Below are 22140 nucleotides of genomic sequence, written 5' to 3'. Positions count from 1 at the left end.
ATTTTAATCATTTTTTAATCATTTTTCTGGTGTAAAGTTGAATTTTCCTCATGATCGTGTTAAATATTTGTTGTTTTTTGTGTTTTTTATTTGAGTGTCGTTTCTGTGCATCATAAATCTAAATCCCCGTGTGTGTGTGTGTGTGTGTTGTGTGTGTGTGTGTGTGTGTGTGTGTGTGTGTGTGTGTGTGTGTGTGTGTGTCTGTGTGTGTGTGTCTGTGTGTGTGTGTGTGTCTGTGTGTGTGTGTGTGTGTGATGTGTGTGTTATGTGGTGTGTGTGTGTGTGTGTGTGTGTGTGTGTGTGTGTGTGTGTGTGTGTGTGTGTGCTGTGTGTGTGTGTGTGTGTCTCACGCTGAACGTCTTAATCCCAACACAAAAGGAAACAGATCGACCGAGACACTTTCACAAAGACGAGATTCAGACGCTTCAGACACTTCAGTCACACGCGTCACCAAACTCAGCTTCAGCAAACAAAAACAAACGACACAAAAAAAAAAGTTAAAAAAAACAACGCAAGTCAAACAACGCCAAAAAAATAAAATAAATATATATATATATATATATATATCACAAAAAAAAAAAATAAATAAATATATATATATATACACAAAAAACAACGCAAAAAAAAAAAAAAACGCAAGACAAACAACGCAACAAAAAAAAAATGTAAAAAAATAAAAAATAAATCACAAAAAACAATGCAACAAAAAAACCAATGCAAAAAAAAAAAAAAATCACACAAAAAACGCAAAAAAAAAAAAAAAAAAAAAAACCGCAAGACAAACAACACAACAAAAAACAATGTAAAAAAAATAAAAAATAAATCACAAAAAAAATGCAACAAAAAACAATGCAAAAAAAAAAAAAAAAAAAACGCCAAAAAAAAATAAATACATATATATATACACAAAAAAAAAAAAAAAAAAAAAAAAAAAAAAAAGGCAAAAAACCTCCCCAAAAAGGTAAAAAAAAAAAAAACCCCCTCCCCCCCCAAAAGAAAAGCAGTCAGAGAGCGCAGACTCCGCCAAGGACTACAGTCTCCCTCATATTAATTGTGTTTTCCATAAATATTTGTCTCGTATCTTTCAGTTTGGAATATGAAAGAGGATCCCACTGTCCATCCCTGAGTCACATTTCATGGGGTTTGGTCAATAATTAATCGAGACATTTACCACAATGTTAACTAAAATTTCAAAGTGATCCAGAATCCAGGATTTCTTCCGGATCAGCCCCAAAATGAAATCAGTTCTTCCTTTTCACATTTCCAACAAATCCTGAAAATTTCATCAAAATCGGTCCATAACTTTTTGAGTTATGTTGCTAAAAGACAAACAAAACAAACAAACAAACAAACAGACAAACAAACAAACAAACAAACACCGGCAAAAACCTCCTTGGCGGAATATTAATTAATAATAAAAAAAACAACATAAAAGCAGCTCATTTCACCACACGAACGTTCAACAAACAAAAACAACACACACACAAAAAACAATGTAAAAAAACAACGCAAAAATAAAAAACAACGCAAAAAAACGATACCAGCTCATTTCACCAGACAAACAAAAACAATGTTAAAAAAAAAAAACGTAAAAAAAATGCATTAAAAAAAACCCCAATTCAACAAAACCAATGCCAACAAAAAAAAAAACAATGCAAAAAAAATATATTAAAAACTACACAAAAAAACACAGCGAAAAACCAACATAACAAAATCAATGCAAAAAAAAAAAACTACGCAAAAAAAAAAAAAAAACACTGTGAAAAGCCAACATAACTAAACCAATGCAAAAAAAAAAAAAAATGCAAAAAAAACCCCAATTAAGCAAAAAAAAAAAAGTGAAAAACCAACATAACAAAAGCAACACAAAAAAACACAAAAAACAATGCAACACCAACGTGAAAAAAAAAAAAAAAAAAACGCTAAAAAAACCCCAAACAAAACACCGCAACAAAACCATAAAACCGTTTTGGGTTTGGCCTTTTTTAGACCTGATTTAAACCTGGTTTAGATCTGGTTTAGGTGTCGTTTAGCCCGAGTTTAGACCAAATTTAATCCTTGTTTAGAGCTGATTTAGACCTGGTTTAGATCTGGTTTAGTCCGAGTTTAGACCCAATTATGACCTTGTTTAGTCCTGATTTAGTCCTCTTTTAGTCTTCTTTTAGTCCTGATTTAGTCCCGTTTTAGTCCTGCTTTAGTCCTGGTCCAGTCCCGTTTTAGTCCTGTTTAGTCCCGTTTTAGTCCTGTTTTAGTCCTGGTTTTAGTCCTGCTTTTTAGTCCTGGTCCTAGTCCTGGTTTAGTCCTGTCCTGTTTAGTCCTAGTTTTAGTCTGGTTTTGTCCTGGTTTAGTCCTGGTTCTAGTCCTGGTTCAGTCCTGCTTCAGTCCTAGTCCTGTCAGTCCTGGTTTTAGTCCTGGTTCAGTCCTGGTTTAGTCCTAGTCCTGGTCCTGGTTTAGTCCTGGTTTAGTCCTGGTTTAGTCCTGGTCCTGGTCCTGGTTTAGTCCTGGTTTAGTCCTGGTCCCTGGTTTAGTCCTGGTTCCTGGTTTAGTCCTGGTTTTTAGTCCTGGTCCTGGTCCTGGTTCAGTCCTGGTTTAGTCCTGGTTTAGTCCTGGTTGGTCCTGGTTTAGTCCTGGTTTAGTCCTGGTCCTGGTTTAGTCCTGGTCTGGTCCTGGTTTAGTCTTTAACATGATTTCTTTTGTATTATATTTCTCTGGTTCTGATCGTTCGTACCTTGAAATCGTTTTGACACATAGACTTCCATGCGCGGCCCCCCCCTCCCTCTGTTGTTCTGTATCTCGTCCTCTGGGAGCCTCCCCCCCCCCCACCGTGACACCCCCTCACAGCTGTCAATCAAACCCACCGCCCGCTTCAGCCTCAAACTCACACAAACACTTTTATCTCCATCACACAAGAAGAAAGAGAAAAATATAATAAAAATATAAATATAAATAAATAAATAAAAATATAAATATAAACATAAATAAAATATAAATATAAAACATAAATATAAACATAAATATAAACATAAATAAATAAATAAAACATAAATAAAATATAAAATAAATAAACATAAATATAAATAAAATATATAAATATAAATATAAACATAAATAAAATATAAATAAAAATAAACATAAATATAAATATAAATATAAACATAAATAAATATAAAATATAAACATAAATAAAAATATAAATATAAATATAAACATAAATATAAATATAAATATAAACATAAATATAAATAAAAATATAAATATAAACATAAATAAATATAAAATAAATAAACATAAATAAATAAATAAAATAAAAAAAATATAAATATAAATAAATATAAATATAAATATAAATATAAATATAAATATTCTTTTGAATCATATCGGCTTTAACGTCTTTATTTTCATATCGAAACCAGATCTTAGAGTTTGACAAAAGGACGAGAAACAAAAACTGGAAACGTCTAAGAAGTACTGGGTTTAGTCCTGGTTTAGTCCTGGTTTAGTCCTGCTTAGTCCCTGGTTTAGTCCTGTTTTAGACCTGGTTTACTCCTGTTTTAGACCCGGTTTAGTCCCTGGTTTAGACCTGGTTTAGTCCTGGTTTAGTCCCTGGTTTAGTCCCTGGTTTAGTCCTGTTTTAGACCTGGTTTACTCCTGTTTTTAGACCCGGTTTAGTCCCTGGTTTAGTCCTGTTTTAGACCTGGTTTAGTCCCTGGTTTAGTCCTGTTTTAGACCTGGTTAAGTCCTGTTTTAGACCTTTAGTCCTGTTTAGTCCTGGTTTAGTCTGGTTTAGTCCTGGTTTAGTCCTGGTTTAGTCCCTGGTTTAGTCCTGTTTTAGACCTGGTTTACTCCTGTTAGACCTTTAGTCCTGGTTTAGTCCTGGTTTAGTCCTGGTTTAGTCCTGGTTTAGTCCTGGTTTTAGACCTGGTTTAGACCTGGTTTAGTCCTGGTTTAGTCCCTGGTTTAGTCCTGGTTTAGTCCCTGTTTTAGACCTGGTTTAGTCCTGGTTTAGTCCTGGTTTAGTCCTGGTTTAGTCCTGGTTTAGACCTGGTTTAGTCCCTGGTTTAGACCTGGTTTAGTCCCTGGTTTAGACCTGTTTTAGATCTGGTTTAGACCTGGTTTAGTCCCTGGTTTAGGCCCTGGTTTAGTCCTGGTTTAGTCCCGGTTTGGAAATACATCTTTATGTGTCCCTATAGTTTATCTGTATTATAAACTCAAAAAAATCTACTTTCCCAAAACCAGGACTAGACCAGGACTAAACCAGGACTAGACCAGGGAACAGACTAAACCAGGACTAAACCAGGACTAAACCAGGACTAAACCAGAGATTAAAGCAGAACTGGACCAGGACTAGACCAGGAATAAATGTTGACTAAATCAGGACTAGACCAGGGAACAGACCAAGAACTAAACCAGGACTAAACCAGAAATAAATTAGGACTAAATCAAGACTAGATTGGGGAAAAGACCAGAAATTAAACCAGGACTAAACTAGGACTAAATCAGGACTCAATCAAAACTGGATTAGGCAATAAATCACGAACTAAACCAGGTCTAAACCAGGTCTAGACCCGAGACTAAACCCGCTGAGAACCTTCACGTGTAAAATCAGTTTTACGGGACCAGTTTTCCGTGGGTCTCGTCTCGTCTTTGTGCATTTTGATCTGTTCAATTATGAATAAAATTACGAAACGTCGTCACTTCCTCTGAGGTTTTATTTTGACAGACGCTCATCAGCTCAGAAAAAAAACAAACGTCTGGAGTCGTCTCGTTTTTTACACAAACACGTCACCGAGCTTCAGAAACGAGACATTTTGATTCAAGATTTACCCACATTATTACAGATTCACTTTAAACCAAATAGACTTTTATATAGACTCAGATTTATTTACATGTTTAACTTCAAACGCAGAAAATATCACTTTTAAAATACGTTTCCTGTTTTTAAATATATTTGTTTTGTAGAGCTTCAAAAATAAGATGTTTTTTTTACACGTGTGATTCATGTTTTCAACTAAAAAAATCAATAAGAATCTATAAACTGTAATAATATTTTATTTATTTTATTTATTTTTTTTAAGATAATATGTTTTAATGGGCCATGGATTAAACCAGGTCTAAAACCAGGACTAAACCAGGTCTAAACCAGGACTGAAACCAGGACTAAACCAGGTCTAAACCAGGACTAAAACCAGGACTAAACCAGGTCTGAAATCCAGGACTAAACCAGGACTAAACCAGGACTAAACCAGGTCTAAACCAGGTCTGAAACCAGGACTAAACCAGGTCTAAACCAGGTCTGAAACCAGGACTAAACCAGGACTAAACCAGGTCTAAACCAGGTCTAAACCAGGACTAAACTGAAACCAGGTCTAAACCAGGATAAACCAGGACTAAACCAGGACTAAACCAGGTCTAAACCAGGTCTAGGAAACTAAACCAGGACTAAAACCAGGACTAAACCAGGAAAACTAAACCAGGATCTAAACCAGGACTAAACCAGGTCTAAACCAGGTCTAAACCAGGTCTAAACCAAGGCTTAACCAGGTCTGAAACCAGGACTAAACCAGGAATAAACCAGGGTCTGAAACCAGGATTAAACCAGGATTAAACCAGGACTAAACCAGGACTAAACCAGGATTAAACCAGGATTAAACCAGGACTAAACCAGGATTAAACCAGGATTAAACCAGGACTAAACCAGGACTAAACCAGGACTAAAGCAGTTTCCTCATCACAAAAGGATCTGTTTTTTAAAATTCATACCAGAGGTGGAACCAAGTCTCAAGTCTTTGACCTCAAGTCTGAGTCAAGTCCAAGTCGAGTCTCGAGTCACTGGTCCATAAATCCAGGTCAAGTCCAAGTCGTCTCGTCTCCTTTGAGCTTCAAGTCACTTCAAGTCTTTAAACCAAAAATATGATTCATGTTTTCAACTAAAAAGTCTGTAAATAAACAAAACTGTATTAATTTACAAGAATAAAGTCTGATTCTGCAGCTTTAGATCTTTTACAACTTTAATCCATTTTATATTAATATTGTTTTGAAATTTTATTTTAAATGTTCTGTATTTTCTTTATTTTACAGAATTCCCTGGATTATGACGTTCCTCCCCCCAGACCCACTCACCTAGAAACCAACAACCACTACAACAGTAAGTCCCTGAACCAGGACTAAACCAGGACTAAACCAGGACTAAACCAGGACTAAACCAGGACTAAACCAGGACTAAACCAGGACTAAACCAGAGACTAACCAGGACTAAACCAGGACTAAACCAGACTAAACCAGGACTGAACCAGGACTAAACCAGGACTAAACCAGGACTAACCAGGACTAAACCAGGACTAAACAGGACTAAACCAGGACTAAAACCAGGACTAAACCAGACTAAACCAGAAACCAGGACTAAACCAGGACTAAACCAGAACCAGGACTAAACCAGGTCTAAACCAGGACTAACCAGAGACTAACCAGGACTAAACCAGGACTAAACCAGGACTAAACCAGGACTAAACCAGGACTAAAACCAGGACTAAACCAGGACTAAACCAGGACTAACCAGGACTAAACCAGGTCTAAACCAGGACTAAACCAGGACTAAACCAGGACTAAACCAGGACTAAACCAGGACTAAACCAGTAACCAGGACTAAACCAGGACTAAACCAGACTAAACCAGGACTAAACCAGGACTAAACCAGGACCAAACCAGACTAAACCAGGACTAACCAGGACTAAACCAGGACCAGGACTAAACCAGACTGAAACCAGGACTAAACCAGGACTAAACCAGGACTAAACCAGGACTGAACCAGGACTAAACCAGGACTAACCCAGGACTAAACCAGGACTAAACCAGGACTAAACCAGGACTAAACCAGGTCTAAACCAGGACTAAACCAGGACTAAACCAAGACTAAAACCAGGACTAAACCAGGACTAAAACAAGGACTAGACCAGGACTGAACCAGGACTAAACAAGGACTAAACCAGGACTAAGGACTAAAACAGGACTAAACCAGGACAAAAACAAGGACTAAACCAGGACTAAAACCAGGATTAAACCAGGACTAAACCAGGACTAACCAGACTAAACCAGACTAAACCAGGACTGAACCAGGACTAAACCAGGACTAAACCAGGACTAAACCAGGACTAAACCAGGACTAAACCAGGACTAAACCAGGACTAAAACCAGGTCTAAAACCAGGACTAAACCAGGACTAAACCAGGTCTAAACCAGGACTAAACCAGGACTAAACCAGGACTAAACCAGGTCTAAACCAGGACTAAACCAGGACTGAAACCAGGTCTAAACCAGGTCTAAACCAGGACTGAAACCAGGTCTAAACCAGACTAAACCAGGACTAAACCAGGACTAAACCAGGACTAAACCAGGACTAAACCAGGACTAAACCAGGACTAAACCAGGTCTAAACCAGGACTAAACCAGGACTGAACCAGGACTAAACCAGGACTAAACCAGGACTAAACCAGGACTAAACCAGGACTAAACCAGGTCTGAACCAGGACTAAACCAGGACTAAACCAGGACTAAACCAGGACTGAACCAGGACTAAACCAGGACTAAACCAGGACTAAACCAGGAAACCAGAAACCAGGTCTAAACCAGACTAAACCAGGTCTAAACCAGGACTAAACCAGGTCTAAACCAGGTCTAAACCAGTTCTTTCCACAGAGTGTAATTAGTTCTTTCCCACTGCGTAAAACCTCATGATTTTCCCATAAACTTTCTTCTAAACCGACAGATTTGCATTTTCTGTTTCTGTTTCTGTTTCGTCTTTTTACTAAAAAAAAAAAAAAATCTGAAAATCTATTTTAAATTCGTCTTTTCCCCTGGTCGAGACGCCCCACGGGGACGGCGGATGTGATTCCTTTGTAAAAAAAAAATAAAAAAAACGCCGGCTCCTTCTGTAACTCCCAACAATGCAAGCGGAGGGGGAGTACGTGCATTGTAGTCTATGGAAATATGTAAAACAGCCGGAATTTCCTTTAATATTTCCCCGTTTATTGTTCAGGGACTTTGTGAATTTTAGTTTTTTGTTTTGTTTAGGTAATTATAAAATAGTTAAGATTCACGTTTTGCCGTTTTGTTTTTTGTTTTTTTTGAAAGAAATCTCCAAACTTCTGATGAAAATTCTGGTGAAAATTCTCATTATTTTTTCTTTTTTGGAATCGGATCCACAGACTTGTCAGATTAATCCTGCGGTTTCTCAGTCCTGAATATTTTCTTCAAGCAAAACACTTTTCAAAGACGGAGTTTGACAAATGAAAATTAAATGAAAAGCTTTGGGAGGTTTGGTCCTGGTTTGGTTTGGTTCTCATTTAGTCCTGGTGAAGTCTTGGTTTAGTTCTGCTTTAATCCAGCTTCAGTGCAGGTTTAGTTCAAGTTTAGGTCCAGGTTTAGGTCTGGGTTAATCCTGGTTTAGTCCTGCTTAGACCAAGTTTAGACTTAGTTTAATCCTGGTTTGGTTTTGGTTAAGTCTTAGTTTAGTCCTGGTTTAGGTTCATAGTTTAGTCCTGGTTTAGTTCTTGTTAAGTCTTAGTTTAGTTCTAGTTTGGTTCAGCTTCAGTCCAAGTTTAGATCAGGTTTAGGTCCAGGTTTAGGTCCAGGTTTAGTCCTGATTTTGTTTTGTTCTCATTTCGTCTCCCTGGTTAAGTCTTAATTTAGTCCAGCGTCAGTCCAGGTTTAAGTCCACGTTTAAGACCAGGTTTAAGACCAGGTTTAGGTCCTGGTTTAGGTCCATGTTTAGGTCCAGGTCCAGATCAAGTTTAGTTGAGGTTTAGGTCCAGATTTAGTTCAGGTTGAGGTCCAGGTTTAGGTCCAGGTTTAAGTCCAGATTTAGTTCAGGTTTTGGTCCAGATTTAGTTCAGGTTTTGGTTCAGGTTTAGTTCAGGTTTAGGTCCAGGTTTAGTTCAGGTTTTGGTTCAGGTTTAGGTCCAGGTTTAGGTCCAGGTTTAGTTCAGGTTTAGATCCAGGTTTAGTCCAGGTTTAGATCCAGATTTAGATCCAGGTTTAGTCCAGGTTTAGGTCCAGGTTTAGTCCAGGTTTAGATCCAGATTTAGTTCAGGTTTAGGTCCAGGTTTAGGTCCAGGTTCAGTCTAAGTTTAGTCCAGGTTTAGATCCAGGTTTAGTTCAGGTTTAGGTTCAGGTTTAGGTTCAGGTTTAGCTCCAGCTTCAGTCCAAATTCAGTTCAGGTTGAGGTCCAAGTTTAATCCTGGTTTAGTTCTTCTTAGACCGAGTTTAGACCCAGTTTAGTCCAAATTCTGACATAAATATCCACTCGTGTCATAGATTATATTTATATCACAGACACAAACACAGCAGGTCTAATAAAAATAAAAAATATCTTGATAAAATGACATTATTCTGTGTCTTTCTCCAGCTCCTGTTACCAATGGGAATAACTACGGTAACTACGGCAACAGTCGCCCTGACGACCTGGACGACGGCTTCCCCCCTCCCCCCTCCCCCGGCGCCGTGGAGGAAATGAACCGAGAACTGAACCTGACGCCCCCGCACTACAGGTGAGACCAAACCGGACCAAACCGGACCAAACCAGACCAAACCAGACCAAACCAGGCCAAACCAGACCAAACCAGACCAAACCAGGACTAAACCAGACCAAACCAGGACTAAACCAGACCAAACCGGACCAAACCAGACTAAACCGGACCAAACCAGACCAAACCAGGCCAAACCAGACCAAACCAGACCAAACCAGACTAAACCAGACCAAACCAGACCAAACCAGACCAAACCAGACTAAACCAGACCAAACCAGGCCAAACCAGACCAAACCAGACCTAACCAGGACTAAACCAGACCAAACCGGACCAAACCAGACTAAACCAGACCAAACCAGACCAAACCAGACCAAACCAGACCAGACCAGACCAAACCAAACCAGATTAAACCAGACCAAACCAGGACCAGACCAGACCAAACCAGGACCTGACGCCCCCGCACTACAGGTGAGACCAAACCAGACCAAACCAGGACTAAACCGGACCAAACCAGGACTAAACCAGACCAAACCAGGACTAAACCAGACTAAACCAGACCAAAACAGACTAAACCAGACCAAAACAGACTAAACCAAACCAGACCAAACCAGGACTAAACCAGACCAAACCAGACCAAACCAGACCAGACCAAACCAGACCAAACCAGGACCTGACGCCCCCGCACTACAGGTGAGACTAAACCAGACCAAACCAGGACCAAACCAGACCAAACCAGGACTAAACCAGACCAAACCAGACCAAACCAGACCAAACCAGGACTAAACCAGGACTAAACCAGACCAAACCAGACCAGACCAAACCCAGACTAAACCGGACCAAACCAGACTAAACCAGACCAAACCAGACTAAACCAGGACTAAACCAGGACTAAGCCAGACCAAACCAGACCAGGACCAAACCAGACTAAACCAGACCAGACCAAACCAGGACCTGACGCCCCCGCACTACAGGTGAGACTAAACCGGACCAGACCAGACCAAACCAGGACTAAACCAGACCAAACCAGACCAAACCAGACCAAACCAGGACTAAACCAGGACTAAACCAGACCAAACCAGACCAGACCAAACCAGACTAAACCGGACCAAACCAGACTAAACCGGACCAAACCAGACTAAACCAGACCAAACCAGACTAAACCAGGACTAAACCAGGACTAAGCCAGACCAAACCAGACCAGACCAAACCAGACTAAACCAGACTAAACCAGACCAAACCAGGACTAAACCAGACCAAACCAGGACTAAACCAGACTAAACCAGAGCAAACCAGACTAAACCAGAGCAAACCAGACTAAACCAGACTAAACCAGACCAAACCAGACTAAACCAGGACTAAACCAGAGCAAACCAGACCAAACTAGGACTAAACCAGACCAAACCAGGACCAAACCAGGACTAAACCAGGACCTGACGCCCCCGCACTACAGGTGAGGCTAAACCAGGACTAATTAGGGGCCAACTATGAACCCAGACTCGGAGACCATGATTTATTCTCGTCTAAACCTGGACCAAACCTTAAAACCCAGAGCCTAAACCAGGACTAAAACCCAAACCCAGACCTCACACTTGTCCACGGGGGCTAACCACTCTGCCAGTCCTGGTTTGGTGGGGTCTGGGGGGGGGGGGCAGGGGGTCGTTAGTGGAGTCGTTAGAGCTCGTATCAGCCCATTAGAACATATGAATTATTGAAGCCGCGTCGTATAATTGCATTTTTTTTTTTTTTTTTTTTTTTTTGCATTTATCTGGAGTAATTACGGCCCATGAGGAGGTCACACACGAACCCCCCGCAACATCTACAGGAAATATGAGCAGAAAATATCAACGGGGTCGTGATAAAAACACAATAAAAAACACAATATTGTCATTTTTAATTGAAGTATTACTGTGGTTTTAAATTCAGACGAACAATGGGACAAAAGAAAAAGAAAATACTGGATTATAAAAGTGTTTTGATTTGGTAAATAAAGACTAAATTATTTATAGTCATAACTGAGACCAGAGCAGAACTGAACCAGGACTAAAGAATAGGACTAGACAAGGGCTAAACCAGATCTAAACCAGGACTGAATGAGGATTGAACCTGGACTAAAGAACAGGGCTGGATCAAGTCTAAATCAGGTCTAATCCAGATCCAAACTAGGTCTAAACCAGGGCTAAACTAGGTCTAAACCAGGACTAAAACAGTATTTAAATAGGCCCAAAAGTAAAATTAAATCAGGTCCAAATCAGGTCTAAACCAGGACTGAACCAGGACTAGACCAGGGCTAAACCTAATCTAACCCAGAACTAAACCAGGACTGAACCAGGACTGAACCAGGTCTAGACCAGGAACCAGGACTGAACCAGGACTGAACCAGGACTAGACCAGGGCTAAGAACTAACCAGGACTGAACCAGGACTGAACCAGGACTAGACCAGGACTGAACCAGGACTGAACCAGGTCTAGACTCGGTGTAAACTAAGTCTAAAACAGGATTGAACCAGGACCAAATCAGTATTTAAATAGGCCCAAAAGTAGAGCTAAATTAGACTAAACCAGGACTAAATTAGGACTGAACCATTATTTGACCAGTTCTGAACCAGAACTAGATCCGGGCTAAACCTGATCTAATCCAAAACTAAACTAGGACTGAACCAGGTCTAAATCAGGACTAGACTAGGATTTAACCAGGATTAAACCAGGACTAAACCAGTATTTAAATAGGCCTAAAAGTAGAACTAAATCAGGTCTAATCCAGAACTAAATTAGGACTGAACCAGGTCTAAACCAGGACTGAACAAGGACTGAACCAGGACTGATCCATGTCTGAACCAGGTCTAGACTAGGTCTAAACCAGGACTGAACAAGGACTGAACCAGGTCTAGACTAGGTCTAAACCAGGACTGAACCAGGACCAAATCAGTATTTAAATAGGCCTAAAAGTCGAGCTAAATTAGACTAAACCAGGACTAGACTAGGACTAAACCAGGAACAAACACGGACAGAACCAGAACTAGACCAGGATTCAAACTGGCCTAAAAGTAGAACTAAATCAGGTCTAAATCGGGTCTTATCCAGAAGTAAACTAAAACTGAACTAGGCCTAGACCAGGACTAAACCCCATCTAATCCAGGACTAAAATAGGACTGAGCCAGGTCTAAACCAGGACTAAACCCTGACTGAACCCAGGACTAAACAAGGGACTAAACCAGGACTAAACTTGGACTGAACCAGGATTTGACCGGGACTGAACCAGGATTGAACCAGAAATAGACCAGGATGCAAATAGGCCCTTATTTAGGTCTAAATCAGGACTAGACTAGGACTAAACTAGGACTAAATCAGGCCTTAACCAGGACTGACCCAGAACTAGACCCGATCTAATCCAAAACTAAACCAGGATTGAACCAGGTCTAAACCAGTACTTAAATAGGCCTAAAAGTTGAACTAAATCAGGTCTAAACCAGGTCTAAACCAGGACTAGACTAGGCCTGAACCAGAACTTGACCAGAGTTAAACCAGGACTAGACTTTTCCCTGTAACCAGCTCTAAACTTGGACTTAAATCCAGCTTTTTCAGCCTCCAGTCCTCCCCGGGTCTGGTCTTCAGTCCCAGTTGGTCCATTTGTTTTGAGTCTGAACCGGTTTTGGACAGACCGGGTCCGTGTTAAACCGGTCCATTGTTCCAGTTCCATCTGGAGCGGAGGAAACGGGACGAGTCGACATGTGAAATCACCTTTGTTTAGCTGAACTCCCCGGGGTTTTTCCGACGACGTTTAAAATAAAAAAAAGCTTTGATCGTTTTTACACAAATACGACAAATAAAACACGACGGGACTGGAACAATATGGAAACAGGACTAGACCGGGACTAGACCGGGACTAGACCGGGACTAGACCGGGACTAAAGGAAGACTAAAACAGGAATGAAAAAATACTGAACCAGGAATAGACTTGGCCTATAATAGGACTAAACCAGGACTAAACCAAGTCTAAATCAGGACTAAACCAGGTCTAAACCAGGACTAAAGCAAGACTAAACCAGGACTATAAATCAGGTCTAAACCAAGTCTAAACCAGGTCTAAACCAGGACTAAGTCAGGACTAAACCAGGTCTAAAGCAGGACTAAAGCAAGACTAAAGCAAGACTAAACCAGGACTATAAACTGGGTCTAAACCAAGTCTAAATCAGGACTAAACCAAATCTAAACCAGGTATCAACTAGGTCGAAACCAGGACAAAGCCAGGACTAAACCAGGACTAAACCAGGACTATAAACTGGGTCTAAACTAGGACTAAACCAAGTCTAAACTAGGCTGAAGCCAGGACTAAAGCAAGACTAAACCCGGACTATAAACCAGATCTGAACCAGGTCTAAACCAGGTGTAAACCAAGCCTAAATCAGGACTAAATCAAATCTGAACCAGGTCTAAACCAGGACTGAGCCAGGACTAAAGCAAGACTAAACCAGGACCATAAACCTGGACTACAAATCAAGTCAGAACCAAGTCTAAACCAGGTCTAAACTAGGATGAACCAGGACAAAAACAAGACTAATCCAGGATTCTAAACCAGGTCTAAACCAGGACTATAAACCAGGTCTAAACCAGGTCTAAACCAGGTCTTTTGTTTGTTTTTCAGTGATTTTCCGAGGCCTCCGTTCTACGGTGGAGTGAATCTCAGAGACGACTACAGAGCGTCGAAGAGCATGGACCTGGGTAAGACTCCAACACTGTACCAACTCTTCATGTCTCCATCAGTCCAAGAATCAGGAAGTGTGCTATTAGCATGCCAGCTTTAAGGCCTATTCATACTTCATAAGAACTTTATTTTTGTTCTTGAGGTGATAAGAACAAGAAGAAAGTTTGTTTAGGCTCTGATTTTTTATACTTCAAAAAATGTTCCGCTGCTGAACTGCCCCGCCCCCTGCTCTGCCCCGCCCCCTGTCTCTGCCCGCCCCCTCTCTGCCCCGCCCCCTGGCTCTGCCCCGCCCCCTGGCTCTGCCCCGCCCCTGGCTCTGCCCCACCCCCTGCCTCTGCCCCGCCCCCTTGCTCTGCCCCGCCCCTCTTGCCCCGCCCCTGGCTCTTGCCCCCCCCCTGCTCTGCCCCGCCCCGCTCTACCCCCCCCCTTGCTCTGCCCCGCCCCCTTGCTCTGCCCCGCCCCCTGCCCTGCTCTGCCCCGCCCCCTGGCTCTGCCCCGCCCCTGGCTCTGCCCGCCCCTCGCTCTGCCCGCCCCCTGGCTCAGTTTTGGTTTAGTCCTGGTTCAGGCTTGAGATCAGTTCTGGTTTAGTCCTGTTTTAGACCTGGTTTAGTCCTGTTTAGACTTTTAGACTGGTTTATAGTCCTGGTTTAGACCTAGTTTAGACTTGGTTTAGACCGAGTTAATAATCCCGGTTTAGACCTGGTTTAGTTCTGTTTAGACTTGCTTTAGACCTGGTTTAGGACTGGTTTATAGTCCTGGTTTAGTTCTGGTTTAGTCTGTCCTGATTTGTTTTAGACCTGGTTTAGGTTTAGGTTTAGTCTTGGTTTAGGTTTATTTGAGTTTTGTTTGTTTAGACTTGCTTTAGACCTGGTTTAGGACTGGTTTATAGTCATGGTTTAGTCCTGATTTAGACCTGGTTTAGTCCTGGTTTAGTCATAATTTACTTCCAGTTTATCTTGTTTTAGTCCTGTTTTAGTCCAGATTTAATCCTGGTTTGGTCCCAGTTCAGACCTGGTGTAGTCCTGGTTTAGTCCTGGTTTAGTCATAATTTACTTCTAGTTTAGCCCTGTTTTAGTCCTGTTTTAGTACTGGTTTAGTCTCAATTCGGAGACCTGGTGTAGTTCTCTTTTAGTCCAGATTTAATCCTGGTTTAGTGTCAGTTCAGACCTGGTGTAGTCCTGGTTTAGACCTGGTTTAGTTCTGGTTTGGTGCAGCTTTGGTCTTGGTTTAGTCATAATTTACTTCTAGTTTAGCCCTGATTAGTCCCGTTTTAGTCAGATTTAATCCTGGTTTAGTACTGGTTTAGACCTGGTTTAGACCTGGTTTAGTTCTGGTTCAGTCCTGGTTCAGTCCTGGTTCAGTCCTGGTTTAGTTCTGTTCAGTCCTGGTTCAGTCCTGGTTTAGTCCAGTCCTGGTTCAGTCCTGGTTTTAGTTCTGGTTTAGTGGTTCCTGGTTTAGTCCGGTCTGGTTTAGTCCAGTCCTGGTTCAGTTCCTGGTTTAGTCCTGGTTCAGTTCTGGTTTAGTCCTGGTTCAGTCCTGGTTCCTGTGTTTAGTCCTGGTTTAATTCCTGGTTCAGTTCCTGGTTCAGTCCTGGTTTCAGTAGTCCTGGTTTCAGTCCTGGTTTAGTCCTGGTTCAGTCCTGGTTTAGTCCTGGTTCAGGTTCCTGGTTCAGTTCTGGTTTCTGGTTCAGTCCTGGTTTAGTCCTGGTTCAGTCCTGGTTCAGTCCTGGTTTCAGTTCCTGGTTCATAGTCCTGGTTTAGTCCTGGTTTAGTTCAGTCCTGGTTTAGTCCTGGTTTAGTTTCTGGTTTAGTCCTGGTTTCAGTCCCTGGTTCAGTCCTGGTTCAGTCCTGGTTTAGTCAGTTCCCTGGTTTAGTTCCTGGTTCAGTCCTGGTTCAGTCCTGGTTCAGTTCTGGTTCAGTTCTGGTTCAGTTCCTGGTTTAATCCTGGTTCAGTCCTGGTTTAGTCTGGTTTAGTCCTGGTTCAGTCCTGGTTCAGTCTGGTTCAGTTCTGGTTCAGTCCAGTCCTGGTTCAGTCCTGTTCAGTCCTGGTTCAGTTTAGTCCTGGTTCAGTCCTGTTAGTTCTGGTTCAGTTCCTGGTTCAGTTCTGGTTTAATTGTTTGGTTCAGTCCTGGTTCAGTTCCTGGTTTCAGTTGGTTCTGGTTCAGTTCTGGTTCAGTCTGGTTTCTGGTTTATCCTGGTTCAGTCCTGGTTCAGTCCTGGTTCAGTTCTGGTTCAGTATCAGTCTGGTTTAGTTCTGGTTTAGTTCCTGGTTCAGTCCTGGTTCAGTCCTGGTTCAGTCTGTTCTGGTTCAGTCTGGTTCAGTTCTGGTTCAAGTTCTGGTTCTGTTCATCCTGGTTCAGTCCTGGTTTCAGTTCCTGGTTCAGTCCTGGTTCAGTCCTGGTTCAGTTCGTGTTCAGTTCCTGGTTAGTCTGTTTAGCCTGGTTCAGTCCTGGTTGGTTCAGTTCTGGTTAGTTCTGGTTCAGTCCTGGTTCAGTCTGGTTCTGTTCAGTTCTGGTTCAGTTCTGGTTCAGTTCTGGTTCAGTCCTGGTTTAGTCTGGTTCAGTTCTGGTTTAATCCTGACTCAAAGTTCACAAGAGTAAATTTTAGATCTAATGAACTAAAAATAAACTACTTCTGTTTTGTTTTTTTTCACATTTTTAAGTTTGTAAAAATCGTCTCCAGCTCCTTTAAACTCAGACTCTTCTGTCGTCGTCGTCGTCGTTGTTTTTTCTGTCGTCTCTGCGTCGTTTTGACTCCGTACCCATAATTCCCGGCGCAGACGCTGATCACACGACCCTTATCGCCGTGTTTCTTTGTTGTGATTCGAGGGACATTATCCACCGTCTGCAGGGAGGCGACCTTTGACCTCGTAAACCCAGGGGCCTCCTCCAGACCGGCTCGGCGCTCGCTCGCTTTCGTCGCGCTTCTGTGTAAATAAAAGAATAAAGGTTCCTCCGGTCTCGGCGTCCCTGAGCGCAGCCGAGCGCCAGCACGAGCCTGATTTCCCGAATTAACCCGGACTAACCCGGACTAACCCGGACTAACCCTCACTGTCTGAGGCAGCGGGGAGTTTGGACCAATTTTCTGTTTGTTTTTTTTGGGGTTTTTTTGTTAAAGGTTCAGATCTTTTCTGATCAAAAAAACAAAACAAAACCAGACCTGGAGTTTTGTTTTGTCCTGGAACCAAAACATGTTTAAAATACGACTAAAACTGGTCTAAATCTGGACTGAACCAGGACTAAGTCAAATCCAGGTCTAAAACAGGACTAAACCAGGACTATAAACCAGGACTGAACCTGGACTAAACCTACTAAACCTGGACTAAACCTGGACTAAACTAGGAACCAGGACTGAACCAGGACTAACCAGGACTAAACCAGGACTAACCAGGACTAAACCAGAACTAAACCAGGACTAAACCTGGACAAACCAGGGACTAAACCAGGGACTAAACCTGGACTAAACCTGGACTAGATTAAACCAGGACTAAACCAGGACTAAACCAGGACTAAAACCAGGACTAAACCAGGACTAAACCAGGACTAAACCAGGACTAAAACCAGGACTAAACCAGGACTAAAACCTAGGACTAAACCAGGACGAAAACCAGGACTAACCAGGACTGAACCATAAACCGGACTAATGGACTAAACCAGGACTTAAACCAGGACAAACAGGATAAACCTGACTAAACCTGGACTAAACCAGGACTAAACCAGACTGAACCCAGGGACTAAACCTGGACTAAACCAGGACTAAACCAGGAACCCAGGACTAAACAGGACTAAAACCAGGACTAAACCTGGGACTAAACCAGGACTAAACCAGGACTAAACCAGACTAAAACCCAGGACTAAACCAGGACTAAACCTGACTAAACCTGGACTAAACCAGGACTAAACCAGGACTGAACCAGGACTAAACCAGGACTAAACCAGGACTAAACCTGGACTAAACCTGGACTAAACCTGGACTAGATTAAACCAGGACTGAACCAGGACTTCAACCTGGACTAAACCAGGACTAAACCGGGTCTGATTCTGGGCTTTCTTATGACAAGGACCGAACCAAGCCTGGACTAAACCTGGACCAACCCAGAACCAACCCAGGACTAAAACAGGTCTGATTCTGGACTCTCCAAGGACTAAACCAGGACTAAACCAGGTCTGATTCTGGACTGTTCTAGGACAAAACCAGGACCAACCCAGAATCAAACCAGGACTAAACCAGGACTAAACCAGTGGTTTGATTCTGGACTCTCCTGAGACAAAACCAGAACTGAACCAGGACTAAACCAGGTCTGATTCTGGACTCTTCTAGGACCAAACCAGGACCAAACCAGGACCAAACCAAGAACTAAACCAGGTCTGATGCTGGACTCTGCTAGGACAAAACCAGGAACCAAACCAGGACTAAACCAGGACTCTGATCTGGACTCTGCTAGGACAAACCAGAACTAAACCAAGGACTAAACCAGGTCTGATGCTGGACTGTCCTAGGACAAAACCAGGATTAACCCAGAACCAAACCAGGACTAAATGAGGACCAAACCAGGACCAAACCCAGAACCAAACCAGGACTAAACCAGGACCAAACCAGGACCAAACCCAGAACCAAACCAGGACTAAACGAGGACTCAAACCAAGGACCAAGGACCAAACCAAAACCAGGACCAAACCAGGGACCAAAAAACCAGGACTAAACCAAGACTAAACCAGAACCAAACCAGGACCAAACCAAGAACTAAACCAGAACCAAACCAGGTCACATTTTTCAGACTGTATAAAAATCCCGTACAGAGACTTTAATCGCTACGGCAACAGTCTTTAATTCCGCTCCGGTGGAATAACAGAGTCTGGTTTTTCTCGTGGACTTTAAATGAGTTTGAGTCCGGACTTGTCGTTGGTTTTGTTTGGGTCGTGTTTAAACGTGAGTCTCTCCTCAGTCTCGGGTGGAACATTTCCAGTGGAGATTTGTCGGAGCTCAAGTCGACACGAGCGTATTTACTCAAACGCCGCGGGTCAATACAAGAGCAAAGAGGGTTTTTGGGTTTTTTTTTTCTGTCAGAACAGTTTCCTCAAAATCCTCCTCGACTGTAAAAATGAAACTGAAGAAACCGAAGAGACGAAAGAGACGAAAAAAAAAAAAGACTGAAGTTAAACGGAGTCGATAAATTTGACTTTTCCACTTTTAAAAATAGAAGTTTAATGAGGACAAAACCAGGACTAAACCAGGACTAAACCAGGACTAAACCAGGACTAAACCAGGACTAAACCAGGACTAAACCAGGACTGAAAACCAGGACTAAACCAGGACTAAACCAGGTCTAAACCAGGTCTAAACCAGGTTAAACCAGGACTAAACCAGGATTAAATCAAGACTAAAGCAGGTCTAAACCAGGACTACACCAGGACTAACCAGGTCTAAACCAGAAAACCAGACTAAACCAGGATTAAATCAAGACTAAGCAGGTCTAAACCAGGACTACACCAGGACTGAACCAGGTCTACTAAACCAGGAAAAGGACTAAAACCAGGATTAAACCAGGACTAAACCAGGACTAAACCAGGACTAAACCAGGATTAAACTTGGACTAAACCTAAACCAGGACTAAACCAGGTTAAACCAGGACTAAACCAGGACTAAACCAGGACTAAACCAGGACTAAACCAGGACTGAACCAGGTCTAAACCAGGTCTAAACCAGGTCTAAACCAGGTCTAAACCAGGACTAAACCAGGATTAAATCAAGACTAAAGCAGGTCTAAACCAGGACTACACCAGGACTGAACCAGGTCTAAACCAGGTCTAAACCAGGACTAAACCAGGATTAAATCAAGACTAAAGCAGGTCTAAACCAGGACTACACCAGGACTGAACCAGGTCTAAACCAGGTCTAAACCAGGTCTAAACCAGGTCTAAACCAGGTCTAAACCAGGACTAAACCAGGATTAAATCAAGACTAAACCAGGACAAAACCAGGACTAAACCAGGATTAAATCAAGACTAAAGCAGGTCTAAACCAGGACTGAACCAGGTCTAAACCAGGTCTAAACCAGGTCTAAACCAGGATTAAACCAGGATTAAATCAAGACTAAAGCAGGTCTAAACCAGGACTAAACCAGGACTGAACTGGGACTAAACCAGGGACTAAAGCCAGGACTAAACCAGGGAATAAAACAAGACTGAACCAGGACTAAACCGGGACTGAACCAGGACTAAACCAGGACTGAACCAGGACTAAACCAGGACTGAACCAGGACTAAACCAGGACCAAACAGGAACCAAACCAAAACATGTTTAAACCAGGACCAAACTGGGTCTAAACTTGGACTAAGATGGACTAAACTAAGACTTAACCAGAGGACTAAATCAGAACTAAACCAGGACTAAATCAGAAATAAATCTAGACTAAGCCAAAGACTAAACCAGGACTAAATCAAGACTAAACCAAAGACTAAACCATGGACTGAACCAAGACTGAAGTAGCATTAAACCCTGGACTAAATCAGAACTAAATCAGGACTAAACCAATACTAAACCAAAGACTAAACCAGGACTGAACCAAGGACCAGAAACTAGACCAGGGACTAAACCGAGGACTCAACAACTAGGACTGAATGAAGACTAAACCAAGACTAAGACTAAACTAGATCTAAGTCAGATCTAAACCAGGACTAAACCAGAATATGAATAAACCTGACCTAAACCAGATCTGAACCAGGTCTAAACCAGGTCTAAACCAGGTCTCATTCTGGACCAAACCAAGACCAAACCAGGACCAAATCTTGACTAAACCAGGTCTCATTCTGGACCAAACCAAGACCAAACCAGGACCAAATCTCGACTAAACCTGGTCTCATTCTGGACCAAACCAAGACCAAACCAGGACCAAATCTTGACTAAACCTGGTCTCATTCTGGAACAAACCAAGACCAAACCAGGACCAAATCTCGACTAAACCAGGTCTCATTCTGGACCAAACCAAGACCAAACCAGGACCAAATCTTGACTAAACCTGGTCTCATTCTGGACCAAACCAAGACCAAACCAGGACCAAATCTTGACTAAACCTGGTCTCATTCTGGACCAAACCAAGACCAAACCAGGACCAAATCTTGACTAAACCTGTCTCGACCAAACCAAGACCAAACCAGGACCAAATCTCGACTAAACCAGGTCTCATTCTGGACCAAACCAAGACCAAACCAGGACCAAATCTCGACTAAACCAGGTCTCTTCTGGACCAACCAAGACCAACCAGGACCAAATCTCACTAAACCTGGTCTCATTCTGGACCAAACCAAGACCAAACCAGGACCAAATCTTGACTAAACCAGGTCTCATTCTGGACCAAACCAAGACCAAACCAGGACCAAATCTTGACTAAACCTGGTCTCATTCTGGACCAAACCAGGACCAAAATCTGACTAAACCAGGTCATTCTGGACCAACCAAGACGGACCAAACAACTAGTCTCATTCTGACCAAACCAGACTACCAGGTCTCATTCTGGACCAACCAATCTCGGTCAACCAGACCCAAACCAGGACAAAAAACCAGGTCTTTAACAACCAAGACCAAACCAGGACCAAATCTTAACACTTCGACTAAACCAGGTCTCATTCTGGACCAAACCAAGACCAAACCAGGACCAAATCTTGACTAAACCAGACCAAACCAGACCAAATCTCGACTAAACCAGTCTCATTCTGGACCAAACCAAGACCAAACCAGGACCAAATCTCGACTAAACCAGTCTCATTCTGGACCCAAACCAAACCAGACCAAATCTCGACTAAACCTGGTCTCATTCTGGACCAAACCAAGACCAAACCAGGACCAAATCTTGACTAAACCTGGTCTCATTCTGGACCAAACCAAGACCAAACCTCTACTAAACCTGGTCTCATTCTGGA

The 22140-nt window shown here is 42.2% G+C and overlaps 1 protein-coding gene across 1 annotated transcript in view; it reads left to right on the top strand.

The window, feature by feature from the left end:
* The window catches only part of LOC110165882 (partitioning defective 3 homolog B-like), a 210806-nt gene that overhangs the window by 171627 nt on the left and 17039 nt on the right, over window positions 1-22140 (top strand). Inside the window, exons 14-16 of the mRNA XM_055163690.1 lie at window positions 6079-6145; window positions 9401-9542; window positions 14164-14240. Coding sequence (XP_055019665.1) covers window positions 6079-6145; window positions 9401-9542; window positions 14164-14240 — 286 coding nt within the window. The remainder of the gene's footprint in view (window positions 1-6078; window positions 6146-9400; window positions 9543-14163; window positions 14241-22140) is intronic.

The sequence above is a fragment of the Boleophthalmus pectinirostris genome, unplaced genomic scaffold (genome assembly GCF_026225935.1).
Source record: "Boleophthalmus pectinirostris isolate CB_2022bp ecotype Guang Dong unplaced genomic scaffold, ASM2622593v1 HiC_scaffold_11, whole genome shotgun sequence".
NCBI classification, from domain to species: domain Eukaryota; kingdom Metazoa; phylum Chordata; class Actinopteri; order Gobiiformes; family Gobiidae; genus Boleophthalmus; species Boleophthalmus pectinirostris.
The sequence above is the reverse complement of the archived record's forward strand: the minus strand, read 5'-3'. Positions and strand labels throughout refer to the sequence as shown.